This window comes from Python bivittatus, unplaced genomic scaffold (assembly GCF_059951505.1).
Source record: "Python bivittatus isolate LINGU-HERP-01145 unplaced genomic scaffold, Pbiv_v1 ctg000480_np1212, whole genome shotgun sequence".
NCBI lineage: Eukaryota > Metazoa > Chordata > Lepidosauria > Squamata > Pythonidae > Python > Python bivittatus.
Genome location: NW_028277075.1, coordinates 1,910,534 through 1,935,713, shown reverse-complemented (window position 1 = coordinate 1,935,713; position 25,180 = coordinate 1,910,534). Strand labels below are relative to the sequence as shown.

At 36.6% G+C, this 25,180-nt stretch overlaps 2 protein-coding genes across 3 annotated transcripts in view; one reads left to right on the top strand and one right to left on the bottom strand.

The window, feature by feature from the left end:
- Positions 1 to 22,764, bottom strand: part of RPS6KA5 (ribosomal protein S6 kinase A5) — a 49,672-nt gene extending 26,908 nt beyond the window's left edge. For both annotated transcript variants that reach the window (XM_088145232.1, XM_007442569.3), the window contains exons 1-9: positions 22,413 to 22,764; positions 13,048 to 13,119; positions 9,782 to 10,000; positions 8,076 to 8,191; positions 7,360 to 7,467; positions 6,879 to 6,962; positions 5,098 to 5,201; positions 3,733 to 3,883; positions 2,616 to 2,777 (exon numbers count right to left, since the gene is read on the bottom strand). In XM_088145232.1, coding sequence (XP_088001358.1) covers positions 2,616 to 2,777; positions 3,733 to 3,883; positions 5,098 to 5,201; positions 6,879 to 6,962; positions 7,360 to 7,467; positions 8,076 to 8,191; positions 9,782 to 10,000; positions 13,048 to 13,119; positions 22,413 to 22,488 — 1,092 coding nt within the window. In that variant the 5' untranslated portion in view covers positions 22,489 to 22,764. The remainder of the gene's footprint in view (positions 1 to 2,615; positions 2,778 to 3,732; positions 3,884 to 5,097; positions 5,202 to 6,878; positions 6,963 to 7,359; positions 7,468 to 8,075; positions 8,192 to 9,781; positions 10,001 to 13,047; positions 13,120 to 22,412) is intronic.
- A 276-nt stretch (positions 22,765 to 23,040) lies between these two features.
- DGLUCY (D-glutamate cyclase) overlaps positions 23,041 to 25,180 on the top strand; it is a 54,201-nt gene continuing 52,061 nt past the window's right edge. The window contains exons 1-2 of the mRNA XM_088145233.1: positions 23,041 to 23,198; positions 23,910 to 24,031. The gene's annotated coding sequence lies outside the window, so the exon portion shown is untranslated. The remainder of the gene's footprint in view (positions 23,199 to 23,909; positions 24,032 to 25,180) is intronic.

The following is a 25,180-nucleotide window of genomic DNA, read 5'->3' as shown; positions in this document are numbered from 1 at the left end:
CTTGATCCCCCCAAATAATACCAACTAAAACCACAGAGAAAGGAGGAGAACCACTGCAATAGAGTCCTCCCCATTCCCCACTCTCGAAGATGATACCATGATCATTAATACAGAAAACCACTAAAAGATTAAGAAGACCCAGGACTGTCATGCCACCCCTATCCCAGTCCCACTTGTGACATCCACAAGTACAATCAATCTTGTCTTAGTATTATACCTGGGCCTGAAATCCAGCTAAAAAGGATCCAGACACACTGCTTCTTCCAGGGTTTTCTGGAGCTGTAGTTCCATCATCTTCCCTAAAACTGGAAGGTTGGAGACTGGCCAGAAAGTATCTAACACTATTCTTTACCACTTGTAACTTCTTGGTGGTCTCCAAGTGAGCCCCATGTAGAGGACCTGTACCAATATTGGTGAATGAGCAGTTTTGCATTTGGATATCTTTCCCAATCATACCAGCATATTGCTAAAAGAGAGCCCAGAAGCTGGGACCTGAGTGAAGTAAGAATTCTCTTCAGTGGGAGCACACACTGTTTCTGAAGCACAAAGCAGCAATACGTTTTCTGCCTTGAAATGACATTTCATTATTCAGTTGTAATAGCACTGTCACTAGGATAGGCTGTGATCTCAACCCCCTGATTATGTTATAGGAGAGAGAATCATATAATCTTAGTACTGAGGTTTCACTGTTGTCTGGAAGATCCCTGCAATATATTTGGTGGTTTGCATGATACAGCTGTTGTAAGCTAGTTTAACCATCGGGCATCCAGTGCTTCATTCACAAGTGGCAACAGTGGTATACCATCTATCCATGGCTTGTTTTTTGCCAGCTGTGTTGTATTAATCTAGTACAACAGCTACCTCTAACAGAAAGAAACCAGAAAGGAAACCCATCATTTGTTCTAAGTTTTTATGACTGACTTAATCTCACTACACTCACTTCAGTTTATTTCTCAACAAACCAGATTGATTTGCCTGTTTTGCAATAATTATATCCAGAAAGACATGTTCAGGTATTAAGCTTTATAATATGTTTAAATATACCAATGTAGTAATAGCTTCTTAGATTCTTTCTAATTTTATATTTCTCCTATTATTTTTTCACTTTGTGGATAAAGTATTTAAATTCTTTTCTAGCACATTCCACAATTAGGCTCTCTGAGTTATCAAGCATATATGGTCTAGAACCACAAGCATTTATGAAAAAAGAACTGGATGGTGTTTCTATAGCCAGTCTGTCACTTATAAACAATATGCTTTTCAAGTCCAACTAGCATTTTTTTTATCCTGCCATTATCTTTTACTTTCTATCTCTATACAATTTGTATTACCTTTCCCCTAACCTTCATATGCCACTCAGCGATGACAGTTTATACTTTCCCAGCCTGTTCCTACATTTCTGCCTTATTCTGCAACCATTTCTATGTCCAATCTGCTATCTGCTCTTCTCTCTACATCTTTCTTATTGTAATTGCACCTTATATGCCTCAGTTCATCCTTGCTGCATGCAAAACAACACCAACGACGGAGAAAGCAAAATCATTTCCCATCCCCTGAGAGGCCATGGAATCTCCCTAGTGCATTAACCAGCCCATAAGCAAGTTTTCCCAATCTCTCTTAATATTTTAAACTTGTAAAGATTAGATGAATGAGTATGCACATACTGTTTTTCTTATTTTATTTTGAACCTTATAACACAACAATTTTAATCATTTTTAAAAAATGTTATTTATATATCAAATTCCTCACTGCCCACCTTGTTAAAAAGCGACTCTGGCAGTTTACAAAAAAGATAAAATCAATTAAAATACAATATAAAAAAAGTCTTAAATAATAAATAGATTCCAAGAATTGGTGGAATTGGTGAGTAGCTCAGGGAGCGTCATCAGGGCGCCAGCCACCCCCAGGATCGACCAGAGCTCCCATTGCCCCACACAAGCTGGCAGAGCCAGGTCTTTAACTCTTTCCAGAATGGAATCTCAATTTCTGAAAGAATATTTCTTGTGAGGGAAATATTGTTGGGAAAATCAAAACCTGACCTTAAGTTTCATTCTCAGTTTTTTTCTTTGTATTTAAACAAATCACTAATTTGAGCTGATAGGTCACAGATGATGTTGGCTAATTTTTCACCCTTTTTATTATTCTTTGCAGTTTATTACACACCCATTATACTCAATATGCCCCAAAGAATGCTACTTTTTAAAAATACTTTCTCTTAATATTGGGATAGGAATCTGTGTGGGAGTGTAAGTGATGGAACATTATGCAAAACCCACAACATACATACTTGTGCCAAAGGACAGGATGCATATATGTAAGTGCACATTTTGCAATGTTGATGTAGTTTCACTTTACTATTGACATCTATGGATGCTAGATACACAATTTGTAATTGTGTAAAACATCTCTAAAGCATGACTATATCTGACTTATAGCAGTGGTTATTTAGTGTGCTTGTTTATACTAGTATTAACATGTCTCTTCTAACACTACAGTTGTCATTCACTTCAACCAACAGAGAGAGAGAAAAAGAGAGAGAGATAGACAGACAATTTTATTTAATTTCTAAATGATCTCTCCACAAATTTTTAGTAATATTATTATATGACAGGTACCTGGAAAAGCTTGTCTGCAGCCTCTGGAGTGGTTGCTGGAGAATATGTTGGGTCCATTTCTGTAAACTCCTCTGCAAAATTACTAACGTCCAACTCATCACGAATAATTGGTTTAAATGGAGCAGACACTCTTTTGGCAGCCAAGTCATTCCAATTGATTTTCTGAATCAATATATTAAATTAAACATAGAAAAGAGTGAATGAACAAAAATATAATTGTGTCAGTTGTCAATACAAATTGTTCAGAGAAATTAGATCATGGCTTACATCCCCATTTATACCTATTCAAATATAATTGAACTTATTCTATGCACAGGATTACAGGATTCATTAAGGTATATAATTGGCAAATGTAATTGAGAATAAAATGCAGAAGAAATAATCACATCTGTAGGTTCATCATGATTACTGTTCAAAGCAATTGCTAAATAAATTGCAAATAATGACAATATCCCTGAAGAAAATTATTCATACATACTTCAGACAGATTTACTGAAAAAGTAGGGAGGCATTATTTGTTTATTGATTAGATTCATATCCTGCCTTCAATATGACCCCTATAGGTACCAATGTGCCCAGAGGTACTGCCTTTGAGACTGCCAGGCTTAAAGGCAGTACCTCCTACAATGCAAAAGCTCAGTTTCTAGTATTAGCTTCATTTATAAACATAAATTTAGGTCCCACAGTTATTCTTAGGAAATAAAAATGGTGGGTGGCTGTAGCCCTGTATTTTTTTTTAAGCGTTCCCATCTGCTCAAAAACTTAAATGGTAAAGGGGATGGCAGAAGCAATTGCATTGTCTTTTGCTACATGCCAAATAGTGAAATTACTAAACCACAATGAAATGCCCCTAAAATATACAAAGGAAAAACTCACAGCACTTTACACTAGAACAGTTAACCAAATTCAGGTTCAAGGTTCTGCTGAAACATGTGAATCTGCTTCCGAGGGCACATAAACACAGAAGGAATTTGACGTCTCTCTCCAGGGATTCCATCTTTTAGTAATACTACTGAAAAGACCTTATTTTTAGTGTCTGCTGGATAACATCTAAAAAAAAAAAAAGCCAATACAAAAATGAACAGTTAAAAAAAAAACAGACAAAATTTATTTTTACCTGGAAGAAGGGATGTTGTTTGATTTCATCAGCACTCCCTGAACCACAACCCAGTCTTTTCTTGGGATCTTTTATTAGAAGACACTGAATTATATCTTTAGCTAATGCAGTCATTTCTTGTGGATATGGAGGTTCACTTTTTAATATTCTCCTGAAGTAAATGGATAGTTGATTATTTTGGGAATTCAAAACAATTCTAAAATGTATTAGTTGCCCTGTAATAGCAGTGGGAAAAAATGTACAACAAAGCAACAAATGCAGTTAAAATATACTGTGTTATGTATTTTAAATGAAGTTAAATTGGTAAAACAGTAACTTAAAACAATCAAAGAGTAGTTACTTAAAAAGCAGAGATAAAACAGCAGAAATAAAATAACTGCAGCCCTAAATTTAGAAAAAAAAATTAAAAGTCCATGTAAATAAGAAGAAATTTTCCTGGTACTAAGGAAAAAAAAAAAGCAAAGCCAATTGAGGAATGCTAGGTATTTCAGTCTAAGAAGAACATTTCAATAATGTCTGCTCCTAGTACCCACTCCCTTACTTGCAGGAACACAGAGAACAAGGCCACCAAAGATGGCTGCACTGCTTGAGTAGAAATATGCAGGTAGGAAAAAGATATGCCATTCTATACTGTATTGTGGTCCTAAATTGTAAAGAGTTTAAAATGTTAGTATTTTGAATTCAACCCCAAAACAAACCGAAATCACATTACACCAGCCAGTGAATGAAGCCAATGAAGCCAATGAATGAAGCCAATGAACATAATGTAATAGTGATGTTATACAATCATGATGCCTAATTCCCAGTTGAAGTAGATATTCCAGTAACCATATTTTGTAAACTGACACTTCTAGATCATCGTCAAAGGCAGTTTTAGGCACAACACTTTATTAATTTGACTTACATGCTGCCCCATTATCAAAACCTGAGAGTGACTTACAAGTAAGGACACAAAACATTAAAATATAATAAATTAAAACATGACAACAAAGTATAGTGTATCTCCATTCACTATACAATAGTGATATACAATAATTTAGATGACAGTTTACCACAGCATGGACTACTGCAGTAAGGCTATCTCTATCCAGTTATGACCATAGGTAATGTGCTAGCTTCATGTCACAGAGGATATTTTTGTCCCTAATACAAGCAATGTTCCCTTGTTGCAGCCCCCATGTTATGGAACATTCTCCTCCTTGAGATTAGATTCTCAAAATTCTCCAACAGCATTCATTAATCCCTCAGATACTATAAGCAATGGAAGGGATAACAACTTAATGATTCCATTATATCTGCAAAGTACAAAATGTTTTTGAGAGACAGATTTTAAAACTATCAATCAATTTGTAATTGATAATTTACCTAGATATTTCAGTTTGTGAATTTCTCTCCCCATCAACTGTAAAAGGTGATGCTCCAGTTAATAATTCATACATAAGAACACCTAGACTCCACCAATCAACAGCCTATAAAATAATGATATATTAATGAACATTACTAATGCAACTTTTCTAGGAAATAAAATAAACTATGCGGTTATTTTTAGAATTAGGAGGTATATAAAGAGATTTTAATTTATAAAATTAAAATGTACCAAAAATGTAAGCTACAGCTTATATGTAAATAAATTGCATGCAAATTACAATCTAATGCTATTAGTTCTTGAAAACAATTAAGATATTAGTATTTATTCAAAGTATTCAGACACCAATATATAACAATAACACAATCTGAAAGTGAGATATGGCAAGTTCATGTAGTTCCCATTGTACTCTCCTCTAGTACATATGAAAAAATAAAAATGGCTGTCTTTTTTGGTCACAAAGCTCCACTCCTGCCAACTAAAGGAGTGTAAGGAGGTAAGTTTAATCAGAATTTGTAATTAATTAGAGGATTTCATTAAAGGCAAAATGCTGAAGCAATGTATATATAGAGATGGTGCAATTGCCTATTTTAATTATTGTTAATCATGCTTCAACAGGTTATTTATTTATTCATTCATTAGATATATATTCTGTCCTTCCTCTAAAGCTCAACAAACATACAGAGGATTCCCTCCTCCATTTTTTCCCCAGATGAACAATCCTATGAAATAGATTGTGCTGATAGACAGTAAATGATCCAAAGTACATTTCCAAAGCTAAAGGTATGGTTGAATCTGGTCTTAGTTTGATATCCTGTACATACACTGGGGTCTTGACAGGTATTGGCAGCAGGTTAAGGAATTAGAAAAGTTACCTCTTTAAGTTATTTACTTCTCAGAAAATTACTGCTTGGAAGAATATAAAGGATTTGTTTTATTGTTTAATTTATTTTTAAAGCAAGGACTTTTTAATCTAAACAGCTAAAGGTCAGTGAAACAACATATGCTTTGCATTTAGAAAGTTCCAGGTTCACTCTCTGGTATAATTAATTATATCAAAATATATACTATACATCATATTAGATATAATGCATTTTATTTTCAAGTGCAAGAAACTATTTTGAAAATAGAAAACATCAATCATCACTCCTAGTCAAAGTTTAGAAAAAGCTGTTTTTTCTGAGCTGCTAGTGCTGGTGTTTCCCCACTACTTTGCTAAATACAGGATACTGTTACACTGGCAAATAATGTGACTGATCTTTTATGACAATCAATCCTATTCCACAGGCACCTACGCTGCATAAGAAAGATGCACCCTCATATTCACAGTATTTCAGTTATAGCATTCACTGGTTGTATAACACAAGATAATCTAAAGACTGGGCTTTTAATATAACTTTGTAAATTTTGAAATACTTGATTTATTCACTGTTTTAACTGTAAGAAGTTCCAAATATCTTCCATTGAAAAATATAAAAAGTATATTTTATCTACCACAGAGTAGGTTGCAATTTAATCTTTATTGTTTTTTGTTTTTTGTTGACTCCTGGCAACTGCCTAGACTAGTTTCTGCAGTTTTGTTGGCAAGATTTCAGAAGTGGTTTTCCACTGCCTGCTTCCTAAGGCTGAGAGAGTGATTGGTCCAATGTAACCCAGCTGGTTTGGGCCTAAGGCAGAACTCACAGCCTCCTGGTTTCTAGCCTGATGCCTTAACCACTACAATAAACTGGCTTTCAATCAAAAAATAGACAAATTATATTCATTTTCATCAAAAACATACTTTATCATGTCCTGTATCCCCTCCTTTGACAATATCTGGAGCCATATATTCTATAGTTCCACAGAAAGAATAAGCTCTTTCATTCTGAAAAAATAAGACAAGATTATAGCCAATATAGTAACTGATACCACAATCACAAGAGGAAAAAAAAAACAAGGAAAAAGCTTATTCCTAGGATTTACATCATTCTGTTCAATCTTGTCTTCTCCAGATACGTTTGGCTTCCTCTGTATAATATCATTAGTAGTAGTATATAAGACAGTGTTCTTTAAAATCTATCTATTTATCTGCCTGTCTGTCTATCTGTCTTTTGGATAAGAATCACAAATTATCCCACAGGATAAATCTGATCTCTCCACCCCAGGTTAACCATACTTATACAAGCTCAGTGGGAAAAAAGAAAAGGTTTCCTAGAGGAAAAAAAATCAATGCATTGATTTTCTGGCCCATTTAGAGAGTCACTTAATATGCAGATACTTACTTCATCACTAATAAACTCCTTACTCAGTCCAAAGTCAGTCAGGACTACATGTCCATCTGAGTCAAGAAGAATATTTTCAAGTTTTATGTCACGATAGATAATTCCCAACTGAAAAAAAATTAAAACAATTGTATACTACTAAGCAGAGCAGGTTAAAATGTGTTCATATATTGGCACTTAACAATATATTTCAAATACAGACCGTGTCAAATGGAAAAATGCCCATGATAACTATGAAGAAATTGTATTTATTCTGAAAGTTACATATTTCATGTATAAAATAAGGATAATATTTTTAAAATTTTAGCCTGATTACTAGCATTAAAAAGGTTGTGTTTTATACAGAATAATGTTTATGGTTCTATTGTCCAAATCAGTGTAGAATTATGTAAAATATATCAGTAATAATTTTAACTGGAATTAGGCATTGCACTAAGCTTGCACAACATGTGTACCAGAAAATAAAGTATGGATAGATGGATAGCAATCACATCACTTGTTGGAAGTGTCAACTGAAGTGCTTGTGACTAAATCATGGTTCATGGTGGCCATGTCACATAAACACATTCCACAAAATATCATATCACAAGCTGTTAAATACAGATTTGTGCGTGCTTACCCACAGTGTAAACACCATCTTATGATTGACTTTAATATCTTTGTACATTTTTCCTTTCAATAAATTACTCTCAAAAAAGTTGAAAACATGGTCTCACCTTGTGTAGGTGTTCCAATGCCAATACAATCTCCCCAATATATATCCGTACCTCATCTTCATTAAATTTCTCTCTTTGTGAAAGATGGGTAAAAAGTTCTCCTCCATTTATGTAATCTAAGATACAGGAAGCTGAGTTATTTACTAGGGATCTGCAAAACTTCGGAATTGATTCCAAAAATATGCTTTGTACCACATGGTAGTGAATGTTACACAATCTTTTTGTTTGCTTCCCTCACTAGCTGCAGTTGCTTCCTTTGGAAAATTATCTGGACTCTCACATGAATGCTATGAAATGTCTCAATTCTAGATTAACTTGCTTTCAAATAATTGAAAAAGTTAAAAAACTCAAAATAGTTACAGTTACCTTTATAAAGTACAGGTAGTCCCCAGTTTAAGAACAAGTTCTGTTACCAAGGTCTGTCCTTACGTTGAATTTGTATGTAAGCTGGAACAGTATTATTGTATAATACTGTATAAATAGTATTGTGTAACAACTTGAACCATTATGTAATGAACTGAAACTACTGTGTATTCAACTCAAAGTTTGCTACAATAGGCTCCATTCTTAACTATGGGTCAACTGTTACCCAGACATTCTTAACCCAGGGACTACCTATATAATAATTAAAAGATTAAAAAAAAAAAAAGAACACTGGGGCTATATTATACACTAGGCTAAAATTAGGTTCACTAGTCTGTGCTTAGTTAGCAGATTCTGCCAGCGTGAATAGTTCATGATTCAATTTGTTGTACAAACCCAGGAAATTGTGAAGAAATTAAGGCAAGAGATTTGGACTGCAATAGCTAAATTGCAAAGTTCCCAATAGCTAAATTGCAAAGCCTCCTCCACTTCTCTCACCCATTCTCAGCTGCCACACCCTGAGGGAGACAGGGTGCCTGAACTGTCTCATCACTGAGGAGACTGATCTGAAGGGTTGCCTTGGGGCCCAGAAACCTAGACTTATACCCTTGCATGATTCAGTTAACCATGGACAAGAAAAATGTCAACAGTGTTACAGAACTGAAAAGGTTTGATTTCACATTAGAAATCAAATGAAAGATACATTGAAACCTCAATTTACTGGACTTCAATACAATGAGCATTGCATGCAATAGACCAAATTTCTGCTATGAGTTACATGATTTGATGCCATCATATTAAAGATACAAATCTTTACAATATCCTCTCTTTGATTCAACAAACATTCTTGAATAATAGACCTCTCTCCCCCAAGTTCATCTACTAAAATGAGATTTCAATGTACAGTAGTTCTTTTAAGATGGACAGCACTGTTATCCAACTCAGCTGAGGAAAAATGAATATGCCTGCCAGATGACAATTCATTCAACAAATGGATTTTAACATAATCAGCTAGATTTTGTTGGATTCAAGAGCTGACTTTTTTGGTGACAAAACAAGTTGCACAAATAATTATTTAATCAGAGGCAACGAATAGCTGGCTGGCTGGCTGGATAGCTCTCAAAGGGGAGAAAATCTGCATAAATGATTTATGCTTTTGATTCTCATAAATCTGTATAATAGATTAGAGTTTGATGTTCAAATGTTTGTGGTAGCTGTTCTATTGTGTATAACTGAATCACATAAAATTCCAAGGGAGGGGGGGAGGAACTAATTTCCTAACTGGAACAACAAATGAAAATATTTTTTCTTTCCTTCTGTGCTTCTTTCCTTTTTACACTTACCCAAGATGAGATGAAGCTTTGATTCTGTCTGGAAAGCATAGTGCAAAGTGACCAAAAATGGAGACTGTCGAATGTGCTCTAGTACTTGTCGTTCAGTCTTTGTATGTTCAGTTGTTTTGGCTTTTTGAATTATTGTTGCTTTTTTCAATACCTTCATTGCATACAATTTGCCAGCATCATGACCACTGATTTTCCTCACCAGAAATACCTTTCCATAAGCTAAAACCAAAAATATTACACAGGTATAACACAGTAGCAGCCAACCTCCCATCACAATTCCATAATTCCACCTTCACAGCAGAGCAGAGTGCTCAAATCAAGCTACTTTCAAAATAACAAACTTAACAACTGAAATCTTTAAACCTAGTGTCATTTGTTTACCTTCTTGATTTAATTAACATATTAAATATTATTTTAAGGATGGAGTCCAGAGCTATGCCCAAAAACAAATGTAAAATCCTAATTCCTAACAAGAGACTCAGGAGAAGAGAGCTATCAGAGTTAAAATGGGACAACTGAAAAGCAAGAAAATAATATAAGCATACTAGCAGTTTACAAAAGTAATAAAAATAAATCTCAAAACAGTATCAGTTACATACATAAAATCAACCAACTTGATTTGGGTTTCATAATTATTCTTTTTGTTTAATGTAATCATCTCCAGCTTTGAATATAAAGTTTACCTGGTTGACCTGTTGCTTATATTCAAAGGAATCTGAGTATTTTATTTAGGGTACTTGATTTTATATTTAAAAAAATACTGGAAGACCAATGCTTATTGTCTTCTTCCTTTCAGGAAGACTTCAGAGAAATCTGTTCCCACACTATATCAAAGACATCAGCCACACTGATTCTTCTTCCTCCCCTTTTTCTTGTTTTACCATTTTGCTGATGAACGTGTTTTAGAAAAACAGACACACTCTATTATAAGAAGAAACACATGTTCTTTCTAGATGCTCTTTAGACTTTTTCCCTCATAGCTACTTTTGCTTTTCAAACCTCATAGGAGGACAATAACATAAAGTACTTCAATAGAATGTGATTTTGCATAGGATGATTCAATAATCCTTTTCTAGTTTGCATGTAGATTCACATTTTAATAACTATACTAACTCAACTGCTATATGTTTACTTAGAAGAAAGTCCCACTGTGTTAACTGAGGTTTACTTTGGGTATGCAGAAAGATCACTTGCAGCCTCAATTATTAGAAATCTGAATCCTGATTTCTACTTGTAGAATTACAGAGGTACAGGAAATTCCAGCTCCTTACAATCACTTAGTGGTTATCTGGATGTCCACAGCTCAGATCTGATAGCCCTAATTAAAGACCACCAAACTATACGAATTTCAGGAAGCTCAGAAAGGCTGATACGAACCTTTTAGGAGAGTTAGGAAGATGCCCGTAAAGTGTTCTAACTACGTAAGGTTTAGGACTGCAGGAAATAATGCATAAGTCTCAAGGTCCAGAACTATTTTGCATGCAGCAGAGTAGGGATGTTACACAGGAAGCTAGGATAGTGCCTGGATGAATGGCACCAGACAGTAGATGCCTCATAATGACAGATTTAGCCACATAAAATACCAGCTACCATTGAAAAGCCACTAAGATAAGCACCAAAGAAACATCGAAGTCTACATTTGCTGGTAACTCTCAGGAAGCAACAGGAAATATTTCAGCCAACATCACAGAAGTGCACAGTTACTGACTCAATAAGAACACAACCAATTTGAAAGACCTACTTATTGCTGTTTACTAGGAAATAATCTGATGTTTCACTAATATTTATTTTCTAGTTAGCTCCATCCTGGATTCAGAATTGTAATTACCCTGGCTCCGTTCTGGTTTTAGGGAACTGGACTTCACCTTTTCATAGACACCTATGCAAATGTGCACAGAATCCATCAAGAACAGCCTTCACATCTTTATAGCACCTTGAAGTATTTAAAATGTTTCACAATCTCTACAATAATAAATCTATATTACACATGTGAAAACTGTGGCTTAGGGGAAGGCTCCCTATGGCTCCTTGCTAAATCATGACAGTAGTAAAATTTTCAAAGGCCCTTCTTGTTTATAACTCAGTCTCAGTCAAAACATTACCAATTTCACTTTTACTTATTTTTCAAAGCAAATCTGGAACGGCAACTTTTTTTTACATATACGGCATAGATCCTGTCCATGCTAGCTATAAGGGCAAGTGCAGAAGATTTAGAACTTCTACTGAAGTACCGCCAGCCTGACCCATCAGGATTCTGAGCTGTTTTAATCTGCAGGAGGATGGCAACAGATCAAAACCAAAAAGCTGAGACGCAAATAAGGACAAGACTGCAGGAAAAGGCTCCTTGAGAATAAGTCTACTTCAGAATCACTGTTGCTCCTGACTAGACCAATTCTGAATTGAACAACTGTACTCCAACCGCATTTTGGCAGAGACTTGAAATATGGAATATAAAACTAAGTATATGGAGATGTTCCAATGCTGAAAACAACATTTATACTCATACGTTTCTGTTACCAGTTGCCTAGAATGCTTTGGATTGAATCAGTTTGTATTTGACTTTGCAGCTATTTCAGCCTTTTCAATTGGGTATTTTGTTTGGATTGCCTGAAATGGAGTGGTCCTGGAAGTTAATGTATTGGAATTGGAATGGGGAGACCCAGTACCTCTAACCAACCTTCACTCATGGAAGCTCACTGGGTGATTACCATGGTCAATTATTCTCATTTAGCCCAACCTATCCCCAGGGTTGTTGTGGTAAGGAAAACTATGAGGAAGGAGCAAAATCTACACTGCCATGAGCTCCTAACTAAAAGGAAGGATACAAATCTAATAAATAATAAAATTTCTACTTAATACCTTGTCTGCCTGTTTTAGCTGGGAAGGAACATTGACCTACTAACACCCCTAATTGCCTGCCCATCCCATTCATTTTTAAAGCTACCATATCCTGGCTGCAAAAATCTGGACAATCACTAGATGGCCACAAAGGGTTAAGAGTTTTCTGTTTCATTTTACTGAGATCAAATGGGTGTCTAAATTTTTGCAGCCCAGGTTTGAAAGCCCAACCCCCAGACTAAGTTTGCCAACTGAGACATGACAAGCCGTAATGCTGAAAATGCAGATGTGTTAAAGAAGAATCTTTTAAAAATAATAATCACAGCCTGATGATTAAAAAAACTTTTTATCTCTAAAATAGAATTTTATTTGGTGAATGTTTTAAAAAGTAAATTCATGCTTCATTAGCAACATAAAATAATTCTTACCTCCTGTCCCAAGAACTTTCAGGAGTTCAAAGTTCTCAATGCCCACCTTCTCTGTGTGGCCTGTCAAGTTTGCTAACAAGAGGGGGGAAAAAAACGCTCCAGTGTCAATGTTACATACATTAACAAGTAAACAAGTAATAATATAAAGTAAATGGTTCCCATGAATAAGACTCTACTTCATTACTGATATAGTACCTATAATACAACTGTCACTTAGGTATCATGGTATTCAAGTTTCCATGTATATAATAAAGTGAATATAATTCTATTTAAAGTATGTAGATTTTTATAATAAGAAAGTGAATATTCCATATCAAATAATCATTTCAATTTGTTGTATAAATGGTATAAGATACTACTGTAGTTAAGGCATAACAATAAAAATAGTTGCTGCAAATGCGCTCTTATTGGTAAACTTTCCCTAAAATTGTAATCTTATAGAAATAAATAACATTATAATAAACAAAAGTGCATATAATGTAATCCATTAGTTACTCTGTTTAGTTACTGAAAATCAGTGTACCCATAAGAGCAATGAACTGCTTTTTCGCCCACCCACCCACCCACCTGTACTCCATAGCACCTGCTCACTGCACCTGCCCTCCCTGCACAGTGCCCACTCGCAGCACCCACTTGCCCATAGCTCTCGCCCACCAGCCTTGGACTCCCACCTCTTCCTATGTCACAGTCATGTGAGGTCTTCACTTAATGACCCATGTGGTCCTCAGGTTATGACAGCAACTGAGACTGCCAGGATTGCCGTCACTAAGTGATGCCATCACGTGCATCACTTAGCAATGGAAATTCCAGTCCCAATTACCATTGTAACCCAAGAAATACCTGTAAGCAACAAATGCCAGCTCCTTCTATGCTTAGAAATAATCGGAAGGTGTAGTCTCATAATTTCCATCTTAGACTATTTCAGCCTGTTAGGCCATTTCAAATCCTGGCAACGTTTTTCATCTCTTTGTTTGATGCCCAGCTCTTTAGGGAAACAATAGCAGAATGGCAACAGACACAAGTGACTACGAACCAGAGGGGAGGGCATGTGCCCATATCAGCTTGAAATGGCCAATAAACTATTGTTAGATGCTGTTAGCTTAAAGGGGATGCATTATTTTAACACTGGTTCAACTAATGATGGCTTAAGCATATCTCACTCATGGGCCGGGAACAAGATGGAGTAATGGCATGGGAACACAGCAGAGAAAAGATATCAGGGTTGGTTTGTTTCATGCTTGGGTTTAAGAAGAAAAAGACACTATATCATTTAGAGCAGTTTTTCCCAAATCCTTTACCTTGGAGGAACCCTTGAAATAATGTTCACATCTCAGGGAACCCCTGCATAAAGTTCACACACACAAAAAAAAACCCTGAAATTTTCACAATGTCTTTCACTTCTAATGTACACAATCCACATTTTACAATGTTTACAACAACAGCAAAGTGGAAGGCCAGCAGCTGAGTTTCAGTGCGTACTAGCACTGCATGGTGTGCAAAGTTTTAAAAAAAACCTCTATTTTTTTCAATCACAATCTCTTATGGAACTCCTAGTGACCTTTCACGGAACCCTAGAGTCCTGCAGAACACCAGCTGAAAAAGGCTGATCTAGAGGGACAACCAGAGAATAAGCAATCCTATTTACACATTTGTCTTGATGTAATCAGTCATACATCCATGAACTAATCCTGAACTATTTATTTTAGTTTCTCTGCTTACATACTGATTTTTAACAACATTTTCAATATAAAATTGTAGCTGCCCAAACGGGTGGGAAGCTGCCCTTAATACAGGTTCAGCATATTACGGATTTTAAATAAAGAACAGATATTCCCCCAAGCTTTTGCAAAGCTACTTAAATATTCAGGACTTAATTATTTTAAAAATTGTTCTGGGTTTCTCAAAGTATATAATCCATATTCAAGTATTTTAATTATTCATTTACGTATATTTATATACTACCTGGTTTCCAACACACTGAGAAATTTTCAATAAGGAGAATCAGTATAAATCTCAGCACCCATCAACAATCCCAAATTAACAAAATGACTACACAAACAATAAATATAATCAGGAAACTCTATATATGTACCCATGTAATAGCAGTCCAGTTTACCATAAAAAAAAAGGAAATAAAATTAAAATCTCACTAAGTCAATCCAGTGTAATTCAATCAGCCCAAAAGTACCTATGAGGACAATGTGTTCTATAACATCAGTGCTATGATATTGAAGGGCTGCTTACAGGCCCACATCCCCTTGATCTCTTTTCAAGTGTAGGATCCTAAGCATCTCCTCCCTGGAATATGCAACCCATTGGCAGAATAAATTAGGAGGAGATGATCCCTCAGATACCCTAGAGCTAAGCTATCGGAAGGCTTTTTAAGACAAAGCTAGCACTTAGAAATGGACTTAGAAAGCTATTGGCATCCAGTGCAGACACCAAAAGACAGGTATTATATAAGAGTGGCTCTCATCCACTAACATCTTGGCAACTGCATTTTGTATGAACTACAATTTCCAGATCATTTCAAATATAGCCTCATGTAGAACAGGTTACAATAGTCTAACTGCAAGTGAGGAGGACAAGTCACTGTTGCCAGGATTAAATTCTTAAATTCTAAATCAATTATTTACAATTATGTATCACAACATTTTGGGTAATACTAGGTGCACCTCTTTGGATCAATCACCTTTCCACATGTAGCAAAATTCTGTATAGATTTACATACATGAGTCACTAGTCCCAACTGCACAAAAGTAAACACATTAAGCCCCTGCTAAACTGAAGCAGCTAATATTGGGCTATTTGATCAATAGCCAAACAAGCATATTGTCTGTTCAAAAGCACTCCCATATATATTAAAGCGAAACAAATCTTTTAAAACTTGACTCCCATTTACTGAATTTTCAGTACAACTTATACAACATAATTATGGCACAACATTATACTTGTCATTTTATGCAGATTAATATGATTTTAAAGAAAAACCTGAATGGTTGACCCAAACCAATAAAGATACAATAGAGCTTTATTATACCTTGAACAATGCATCTGTTCTGCCTACCATATCTACACAAGATTGTTCATCAATTACAAGTGACCTGGAAAAACTGCTATATCGGAATCATATGAATAAATACAGTAAGTTGCATTTAACTTTTCACTTCTTGTAGCATCCCACAGAAATAAAAAAAGTGAGAACAAAATCTTTCAGTATTGCACTGAAGATACATTCTGTAGTCCACAACATACTTTAGCTATTAAAATGATTTACATTTACAAAATGAAGGCAATTGTATTTGCATCATATAACCATTTCATTGGAATTTAGAAAATATGTTAACCATAATTCATAAAGTTTTCACAAAGTGAAGTGGCTACACATGCAGATGAAAACAGCTTCGAGGAACTTCTAAAGAGGAACATGAATCATGCAAACAATACAATTGTTCTGTTTCAAAAGAGATGCATCATATGTGCTCCATGTGTTGCTTTGCTTTTGGATATTTTTCAGAGCCCAACTAGATGGGGTTTTATCTGCCTTCAACTTGATTTCAAATATCCTCTGGAAGCAAGATGACTTAACTGATTATCATACTTTATTTTATTTGAGCAGTTGCAAAAGCCCTCTAATAAAACAGTTTTTATAGAAAACTAACTTTTAAAATGATGTATCAGATTGCAAAGAAGTAGCAATCCTTTAGAGACAGCCATATTTTTCATTTAATAGAAAAGAAGCCATTCAGGACCTAACCTATTTAGACTTATTTTCCGTAACAGGTTGAGAATTAAAACTTCACATTCTGTCATTAACATTCTGAATTAATGTTTTTTCTATATCAAAATCCTCAGTGCATTTTGTGCAATTTTCAATAAATGTAGATATTTATAAACCAATTATTATAAAAAGAAGTTTCATAAACAATAACACATTGTAATACATTCAATTCCTCTCAGTATACAGAAATCTAGCCTTCTTTTCTCTATGTATACTGAAAATTTATATAAAGAAATATTTGAAAACACATCAAATTGCTTACTAACTACTATGCAAAAGAGTATAGTATGAACTGATTTTTCTCTACAGTTATTCACTCTAGCATAACAATTTACAGTTTTATAATCACTCATTTTAGCATATCATATACTGACTTAACTTTATTTTTAAAAGATTATAACTTTCTGAAAATGTGAATACTAGAGCTACCATACCTGGACTGCAAAAATCTGGACAACTACTAAATGAGAGCAAAGATTTTTGCAGACAAGATATGATAGCCCTAGTGAATATAAACATGCTGAATAAGACTTGTTTCATCAGAACATATTGGCTATTCCTCTCTATTCTGCACACCTAGAATATTGCATCCAGTTCTGGACACTGCATTTTAGGAACGATACTGAAAAACTGGAGTGTGTTCAGAGGACAGCTACCAAGATGATAAGGAGATTGAAAGTTGGAAGCATTAGGCACACTTCACCTGAGAAGAAAACAGTGCAGGGAGGCATGATAGCTGTCTTCAAGTTTGGAAGGACTGTAATGAAGACATTATTCAGTGTTGTTCCAGAAGTCAAGACAGAACCAATGAGTTTAAATTACAAGGAAATAGATTCAGACATCAGAAATAATATCCTAACTAATTTCAATTGGGTTGTTGCAACACCTGCTACATGGAGCTGCCCTTGAAAAGCATTCAGAAGCTACAACTGGTTCAAAATGCAGTGTTTCAAGTAGTTATGAGTTTTCCTTGATATGCCATGTGACACCTCTACTTTGAGGCAGTATTGGATACCAGTTGGCTTCCATGTGCAATTCAAGGTACTGTTTGTCACCTTTAAAGTGCTTGATGGTTCAAGGCTTGGATATTTGCAGGACCACCTTTTTTCAATAACATCTGCCTGCCCAATAAGATCAGGTAGGGTAGGCTTACTCCAGGTCCTTCTCCAAGGGACCACCATCTGCAGGGGCCTCAGAAACATGCCTTTTCAGATGCAACCCCACTCATCTGGAAAAACTTGCCATCAGACATCAGAATGGCCCCTTCCCTCCTGGCCTTCAGAAAATCCATTAAAATATTCCATTGGGCCATGGGGGGCAAAATGCTATGATAACTTCCTCTGGTGAGGAATGGTATTTTAATTTCTAGCCCATTAAGTGTGTTATTTCCAGTTTTTACACCTTTTATCTTTTTTCTTATTGAACTGCCTAATCTTATTATTTATATTGCTAGGTTTCACTTTGTTTTTAATTCAAATATACAAAGACGGGGAACTATATGCTGCTCAGAGTCAGTTTCAATTGTAGTGGCTTATAAAGCTTGTAAACTGTAAGGGTGGTAGTGGTAGACTCTTCTTTGCTGGGGTGTTTAAGCAAAGTTTGGAGAACTAACTGTTAGGGATGCTATAGTAGTGAATTCTTGCACTAGGCAGTGTATTGGATTAGAAAATCTCCCAGATTCCTTCCAAACCTTCCAATCTATTATTCTAATGAAGATGCATTTTTAAAAAATATATATTTTATGAGAGCCAGTTTGGTGTACTGGTTAAGGCATCAAGCTAGAAACTGGGTGACCGTGAGTTCTAATCATGCCTAGGCACAAAGGCAGCTGGGTCACTTTGGGCCAGTCACTTTCTCTCAGCCCTAGGAAGGAGGCCATGGCAAACCATTCTGAAATACCTTGCCAAGAAAACTGCAGGGACTTGTCCAGGCAGTCTCTGAGAATGGGACACGATTGAACAGACAGGCAGACAGACAGACATGACATATTGTATAAAGATTCATCTCCTTTGAAAAGTTCATAGTGGTGGAGAGGTGAAAGGGAAAAGAAGAGGACAATCAGCAACAAGGTGGATGGATTTGGTTACAGAGGCAATGGGTACATCGCTGGGAGAACTGAAGAGCCAGATTATCTTGGAAAAGGTCTATCTATGTGGTTAAGAGTCGACACTGACTTGATGGCATATAATCAATTAATCTATCAACAATTTACCTCCTGTTTTCTTAGAATTATTTAAAATATTTAGCTATTAAATCATCTACACCAGGATTTCTATCTGAATCTAATTATCTTATTACTTCAGCTGATTCATACCTGAAGTAATTATTCTTTAGTGGTCACTGCACTTTAAAAAGTTTTTATGGAGCTAGAAAAGAAGCAAAGAAGGCATTCAGAATTATTAGGGAACTGGAACAGCTGCCCTACAAGGAAAGACTATAGCAACTACAGCTCTTTAGCAAAGAACAAAGATAGTAAGGGGAGACCTGATAGAGATACATAAAATCATGCATGGCATAAATAATGGGCATGGAGGGAAGAATATATCCCTCTCTCACAGTGTTGTGACACAGGATCATCCACTGAAACTGAATGCAGACAGATTCAGAACCAGTAGAATAACACTATTTTTACACAGCACATACTTACACTTTAGAATTTAATGCCAACAATTGTGGTAATAGCATATTTGGATAGTTTTTAAAGGGGATTGGACAGGTTCATAGATGATCAAGCTATCAATGTCTATGAATATCGGCTTACTACCTTCTAAAGCATGGGAAGCATGCCTTAAATATTCATTGCTGGGAAGCAACAGCAGAAGGGACCATCACCCTCTAGTCCAGGTTTGTGAGCTTGCAAAGGTAGACAGCTGGACTGTTATAAGAAGGGTTCTTTCTTTTATTTTTAAAGAACAAGAATTAAAAGTACACATGCATACAAAAAGCCAATATCATATTAACACAGGTGGGAATTTGGAGGGGAAGAAAATATTTAGCTGCACTGCAAACTATTCATCATTCTTTTTACCAGAACCATAATGTAAAAATAATATGCAGAATGACAAGATGATAAATAATAAATACAGCATTTTACTTTAAGAAATAAAGGAATCAGGAAAATCTAGAGATATACTGTTTCCTGGTTATTAGCTTTATAAAAATAATTACAAAAATTATAGTTAGATGTAGTTGCATTGCCTCCCATAGGCCATAAATGTCATCCTAACAACCTAGAAGGAATTAGCTGGTTCTAAAATATTTTTTCAACTTTCCAATATATTGAGTTTACCTTCTCACAGTTTTTTCCTCACCCACCAAAGCCATATTTTCCTCCTCATCACAATGATAATCTGCCAAAACTAGCACCTACTATAACTGAGCCATACTGATTTTTAGGCTCTTCTTTTCTCCTATACTCCATTGCTTGGCAATGGCTAGACTGGCTAAAATTCCTGAGTATATGTGCCTGTCTTTGCCTTTTTCCATTCTTCTTCTGTAGTTATAGTTAATTTTTTCTTATGGAATCTGCAGCACACAAAAATCTCAGAGTATCACTGCTAGATTTCCAAAACTGGTCCTTACTGATTCTCCTAGAATCAATCCAGGCATTTTATGAATCCTGCCAAATGATAAATCAGATTCTCCATGGTATATTCAAATGCCCGGAGTATTATGACAAATAAAGACCCTATGATGCAGAGAATTTTTTTTTCTATGAAATCTTTGATCTAGGTAATCCTGTTAGAAAACTATTTTCAGTGGTAAGAATTAAGAAGTGTTCTCACTTCAAAAGCACTTCTTATACCAATCTGCATAAAACAATATATAATTCTTTATATACAGAATGTTTCAAAAGTACTGTTCTAAGTATTATTTATAGGCATGTTTAGATCTTGTACATGTCAATTTTATCTATGTTAATTAGTACTATTCAGGTTTCTTAGTAATATATTAAAATATGCTAATATTTTTTAAAAATATGATAAGATTTCATTTTAAAGAACATAAAATTATTTCAGGATAGTAGCTTTGGATTTTAAGACAGATAGTTTAATACAATTGTTGTTGAAATGCTGGGTCTTATTGCTGCAGGTTCCCTTGGAGCTTCTCTCACAACTAATCCTTAACATATTTCAATATTTCTGTATAGATGTAATATGATAGTGATAAGTTCTCCTGACCAGTTGCCATTCTACTGGATTAACAAAATACATTGTCCTCATTTGTGGCTGAGGGAAGGGAGAGAATATTTTGAAGATGCTGATTGGCTGTTGAATAGCCAGTGGGATATCTTTCCCATTTTCCATCAGGAATGTACAAATAACTGACAAGGCTGGATTGGTCACATGAACATATCTCCCCAAAAGGGGAGAGAAGCACAATAAAATTTACATTCCAAACCCTTTTGTTGGCAAGCAAGAAAAAACTGTTATGTTTCAGTATAAAAAAGGAAGATTATTGAGCTTGATAGGCAATTCTACTATTAATGTAAATTACAAGTGAGAAAAGGTCATGAATGGTGGACTGGGAAATCAATATTCTAGGGAGTTTTTAAAAAGATTCTATTATGCCATTGGCAGCTAATATGATTCTTGTGAAAATGTTGTATCTTAATGCTTCGGTACAGGTAAAGATTCCCTCAAGTTAAGCTTAGTTCCTGGTGACCTCATGAACATCTCCATGTTATTTTATTGCCAATGATACCCTCTAGCTGTATGTAACTGATGAACTTTTGTTGTTTGGAAATTTGGCATTCCGAGCAATTCTCCAAAAGACGGACTTCTGCCAGAATTAGTCATGGAAAACAGTTCATGTAGAACTTTTGTATCTTACTACATCAGTGCCCAGACATTACAGAACTGATACTGGCCAGGAATTTATTGAAATGTGAACTTTTGCCAGAATGCAGAACCATTAAGAGTTATTGCAGAAGTTTTATGTTCATAGCGCATCAGCCCCCTCCAGTCATGTGCAAGTGGTGAATCTGGTGGTTTGCTTGGCTGGAAAACAGATGTTCTTAGCAGTTTTCTAAATAACTTTTGTTCTGAATGAATACAGTAATATAATGGGGAACCCATGGAAGTTTTTCTCGTATTTCATCACTCTCCTTGAGTTATGTCCATTTGGTGGGCTGGTTTCATAAGATCTGTTCTGGATGTCATCCAAATATTACGGTGTTCATGTAACTGTAATATTGAAACGGTTATGTTTCGTGTATTGCACTACTGGCCGGGCCTTTCCCTAACCTTCTTGCTCCGTTCGTTCTCCTCCGAGTCTTCTGGGCCCAGTCGCCGCCCCTTCCCCAGGCTGCCAACCCGAACACCGCCCTTCTGGCCAGCTGCCCCACGACGCCCCACTCCCTTCGCTCCCGAGACGCCGCTCTCTTCTAGCCTTTGTTTCTCTCGCGCCGCCGCGCTCCGTGCGTCCCCCGCGACACCCGCACACTTCCCTACGCCGACCGCCCCGTCCCCTTCTGGCCGCCCCTTTCCTCAGGGGACCCTTCCTGCGCTTCCCGCCCCATCGCCTTCGCCTCTGGCCCCCTTCAGCAGCTTCCCCACACCTTCAGGTAGACGGGCAGACTCACCGTTCTTGAGCTCGTGCCTGACGGTGAGCAGCGAGAGTTCCCCTTCTTCCTCAGCGCACCCAGCGGCTCCCTCCATCTCCTCAAAAGCCCCCTCCCTGGAGGGGCAGCCCGGGGGGAAAATGAGGCAAAGGGACCCTGGGTCAGCGCCGCCCCACTCCAAGGAGGGGCGTTATTTCTTAGAAACGTATTCCATGGCTTGCGGGTGCTGGTGGTGGTGGAGGCGCCTTTATGCGACTAAAACAAATACATAAATAAGGGGGCGCCTACATCTGACAAGCCCGAACTTAACTGCTGCTCAGCATGGCAACCGGGCCCTTCAGATCACCCCCCACATTCCTAGAGGAGGGAGGGACTAATGCTCCAAAAAAAAAAAAAAAGCGAGGGGGGTAAAAGAACCTGGAACAGTCAAGAAATTCTATCTGCCCCCCCACTACTAAAGCAATGAAAGAAAGGGAGTCGAACTGAGCGCTCATTGGCCTGCGAGACTACACTCCAGGCCGGGGATTGGTCAGAGACAGGAGCAAGTTACACCCCTCTCACCCCCAGCGCCCGCCGAGAAGCGCGTGTCCTTATTGGTTTAGCGGTTGCGCCAATCGTGAGCTCTGCCTATCTCCCTCTCTCTCTCCAGTTTCTCGGGCGCTTCTCGCTGTTCCCGCCCTCCCGCGGCGCCCGGCCGTCTTCAGCATCCAATTTAGATCTTTCCTGCTTGCGAGTAAATATTTTGCTCCCGCCTCCTGAGTATAAGGAAGGCGGATAATCGGTTGCTTGGGCACGAAGATTAGACCGGTGAGTGACTTAAAGCTCTTGACATTCTGAGGACTGCACGGTCTCTCGGAAATGTTGCCTTCCATTGTGACCCTTATACTCTCCAAAAAAAAACACCCTTCATTTCCTGGCTGCAAAAAATGGGCCATATTAAAAGGAAGGACAGGAATGTTTGCTGTATAGAAAATAGTTGGAGCTGAGAGTGGTCATTCAAGTGACGGGCTCCATTAAAGTCAGTGCAGGCTACTCATGAGCCATAAATTAAATGTTGAATGAATTCTGAAAGGAAAGGAAATGAGCCAGATAGAAATGACATTGCTGATAAATTTTTTGGCCGTATTAATTCAGAGGTTAATTCTTGTGTTCTTTGAGCCCAAGTGTCTCACTGTCGAACAGATCTAGGAGCTGTCATTCCATCCTAAGTACATGATGGCTCTGCCCGTGAGGAGCAGGGGGGCCCTGCTTTAGCTGCCCAGGGCCTGAGCAGCCCTGGTGGAGAGAGCAGCCCTGGCTGTGGGGGCAGGAGAGGTGTCAGATTTATGAGTTTAACTGAAACCAAGAGCCCATTTCTGATAATGGACAATTAGACCTGTGATTTATTTCCCAAAGTTGGATTCGGTTTGAGCAATGGAACTACAGTAGTAAAAAGCAAGACAGAGTCACTATCTGTTTGCAGTATTAACTAATATATAACTGCCACTTTTATGTAATGTGGGACAATATTCTTCCTAGATTTTTACGAGTTGATCGTTAACAATTCTGGAAATAAAATTCTCAAAGAAAATAAAGAAAAATAAGGAATATTCATACAGAATATGAAGTTGGGAACTGATTCCTGAAAAGCCAAAGTGAAGGTAAGCTTTGTATGAATCAGTTCATAAGCAAACTGAGCAAGTGCAATTAAATTCAATATATGAGAACATCTGCTGCATATCTTATGAGAGATATGTAAAATATATCTGAATCATAAATCCAGTACTACTCTGCACTGGGCCTTATCTCATCTTGAAGCCATAGATGAAATCTGATAACTGATTTTTCAGAAAACATTAAGTGTTTCTTCTTGCTTTTGATATCCTGTTGACTAGCAAGCCAGATCTCTGATAATGCACAGTATAATCATATCATGAACAGACATTGGTTTTATTTTATATCATTGGCTTTTTAATCTAGAGGCTCCTTATTTTGTATTGTGTTTTTATTTTTGTTATAAGTTTGATCCTATGGCTTTATTATATTTAGTTAAAGGTGCATATATTACTAGTGGTTTTTATTTGCAAATGCAAATATACTGTGTGAAAAGAAATGCTTTCTTTTGTCTTTCTTAACTCTGACACTATTTAGTTTCATTGAATAATTCCCAGACCTCGCTGTTATTAAACAGGGGAAAATCACCTCACTGTTGACGTTCTCCACTCCATGCATTATTTTCTACATCTCTATCATGTTCCCATTCCAACCCTATGATTCTGTGATTCATTACTTGCCACTTGTTTGCATTGATGCTTCTTGTTGCTTTCACTATTACCCCCAAATTTCTTTCCTAGCCAGTCATCATATTGGTATACATGTGAACATTTTTGCCCAATCATACATTGCTTTTCCACATAAAGCCACATTTGTTTGTTGTAATACCCATTCACACATTTACATTCTTTTTGCTCTTATCACCCTGAATAACACCATGTCATCAGTAAACTTGGCCATCTTACTGTTCACCTCTAATTCTGTTTCATTAATGAACAAGTTAAGGAGTACTGAGATGCTTGAGGAATCTTACTGAAACCACTTATATCTGCATAATCAGAATCAGAAAAATGATTATCTTAATAGGAAAAAACCTGATTATTGTTAAAAGCAGTATTATGATCAATTCTCCAAAGGGGAAAACAAGGCACTCTTTGCTGTTCAGCAGATTGATCAGGCCAAGGTATCTCTGTGCTCATCTGTTGCCTAGGAAAAGCAAGATTGTCTATCAGTTCTCTGCCAGTATCACAAACTCA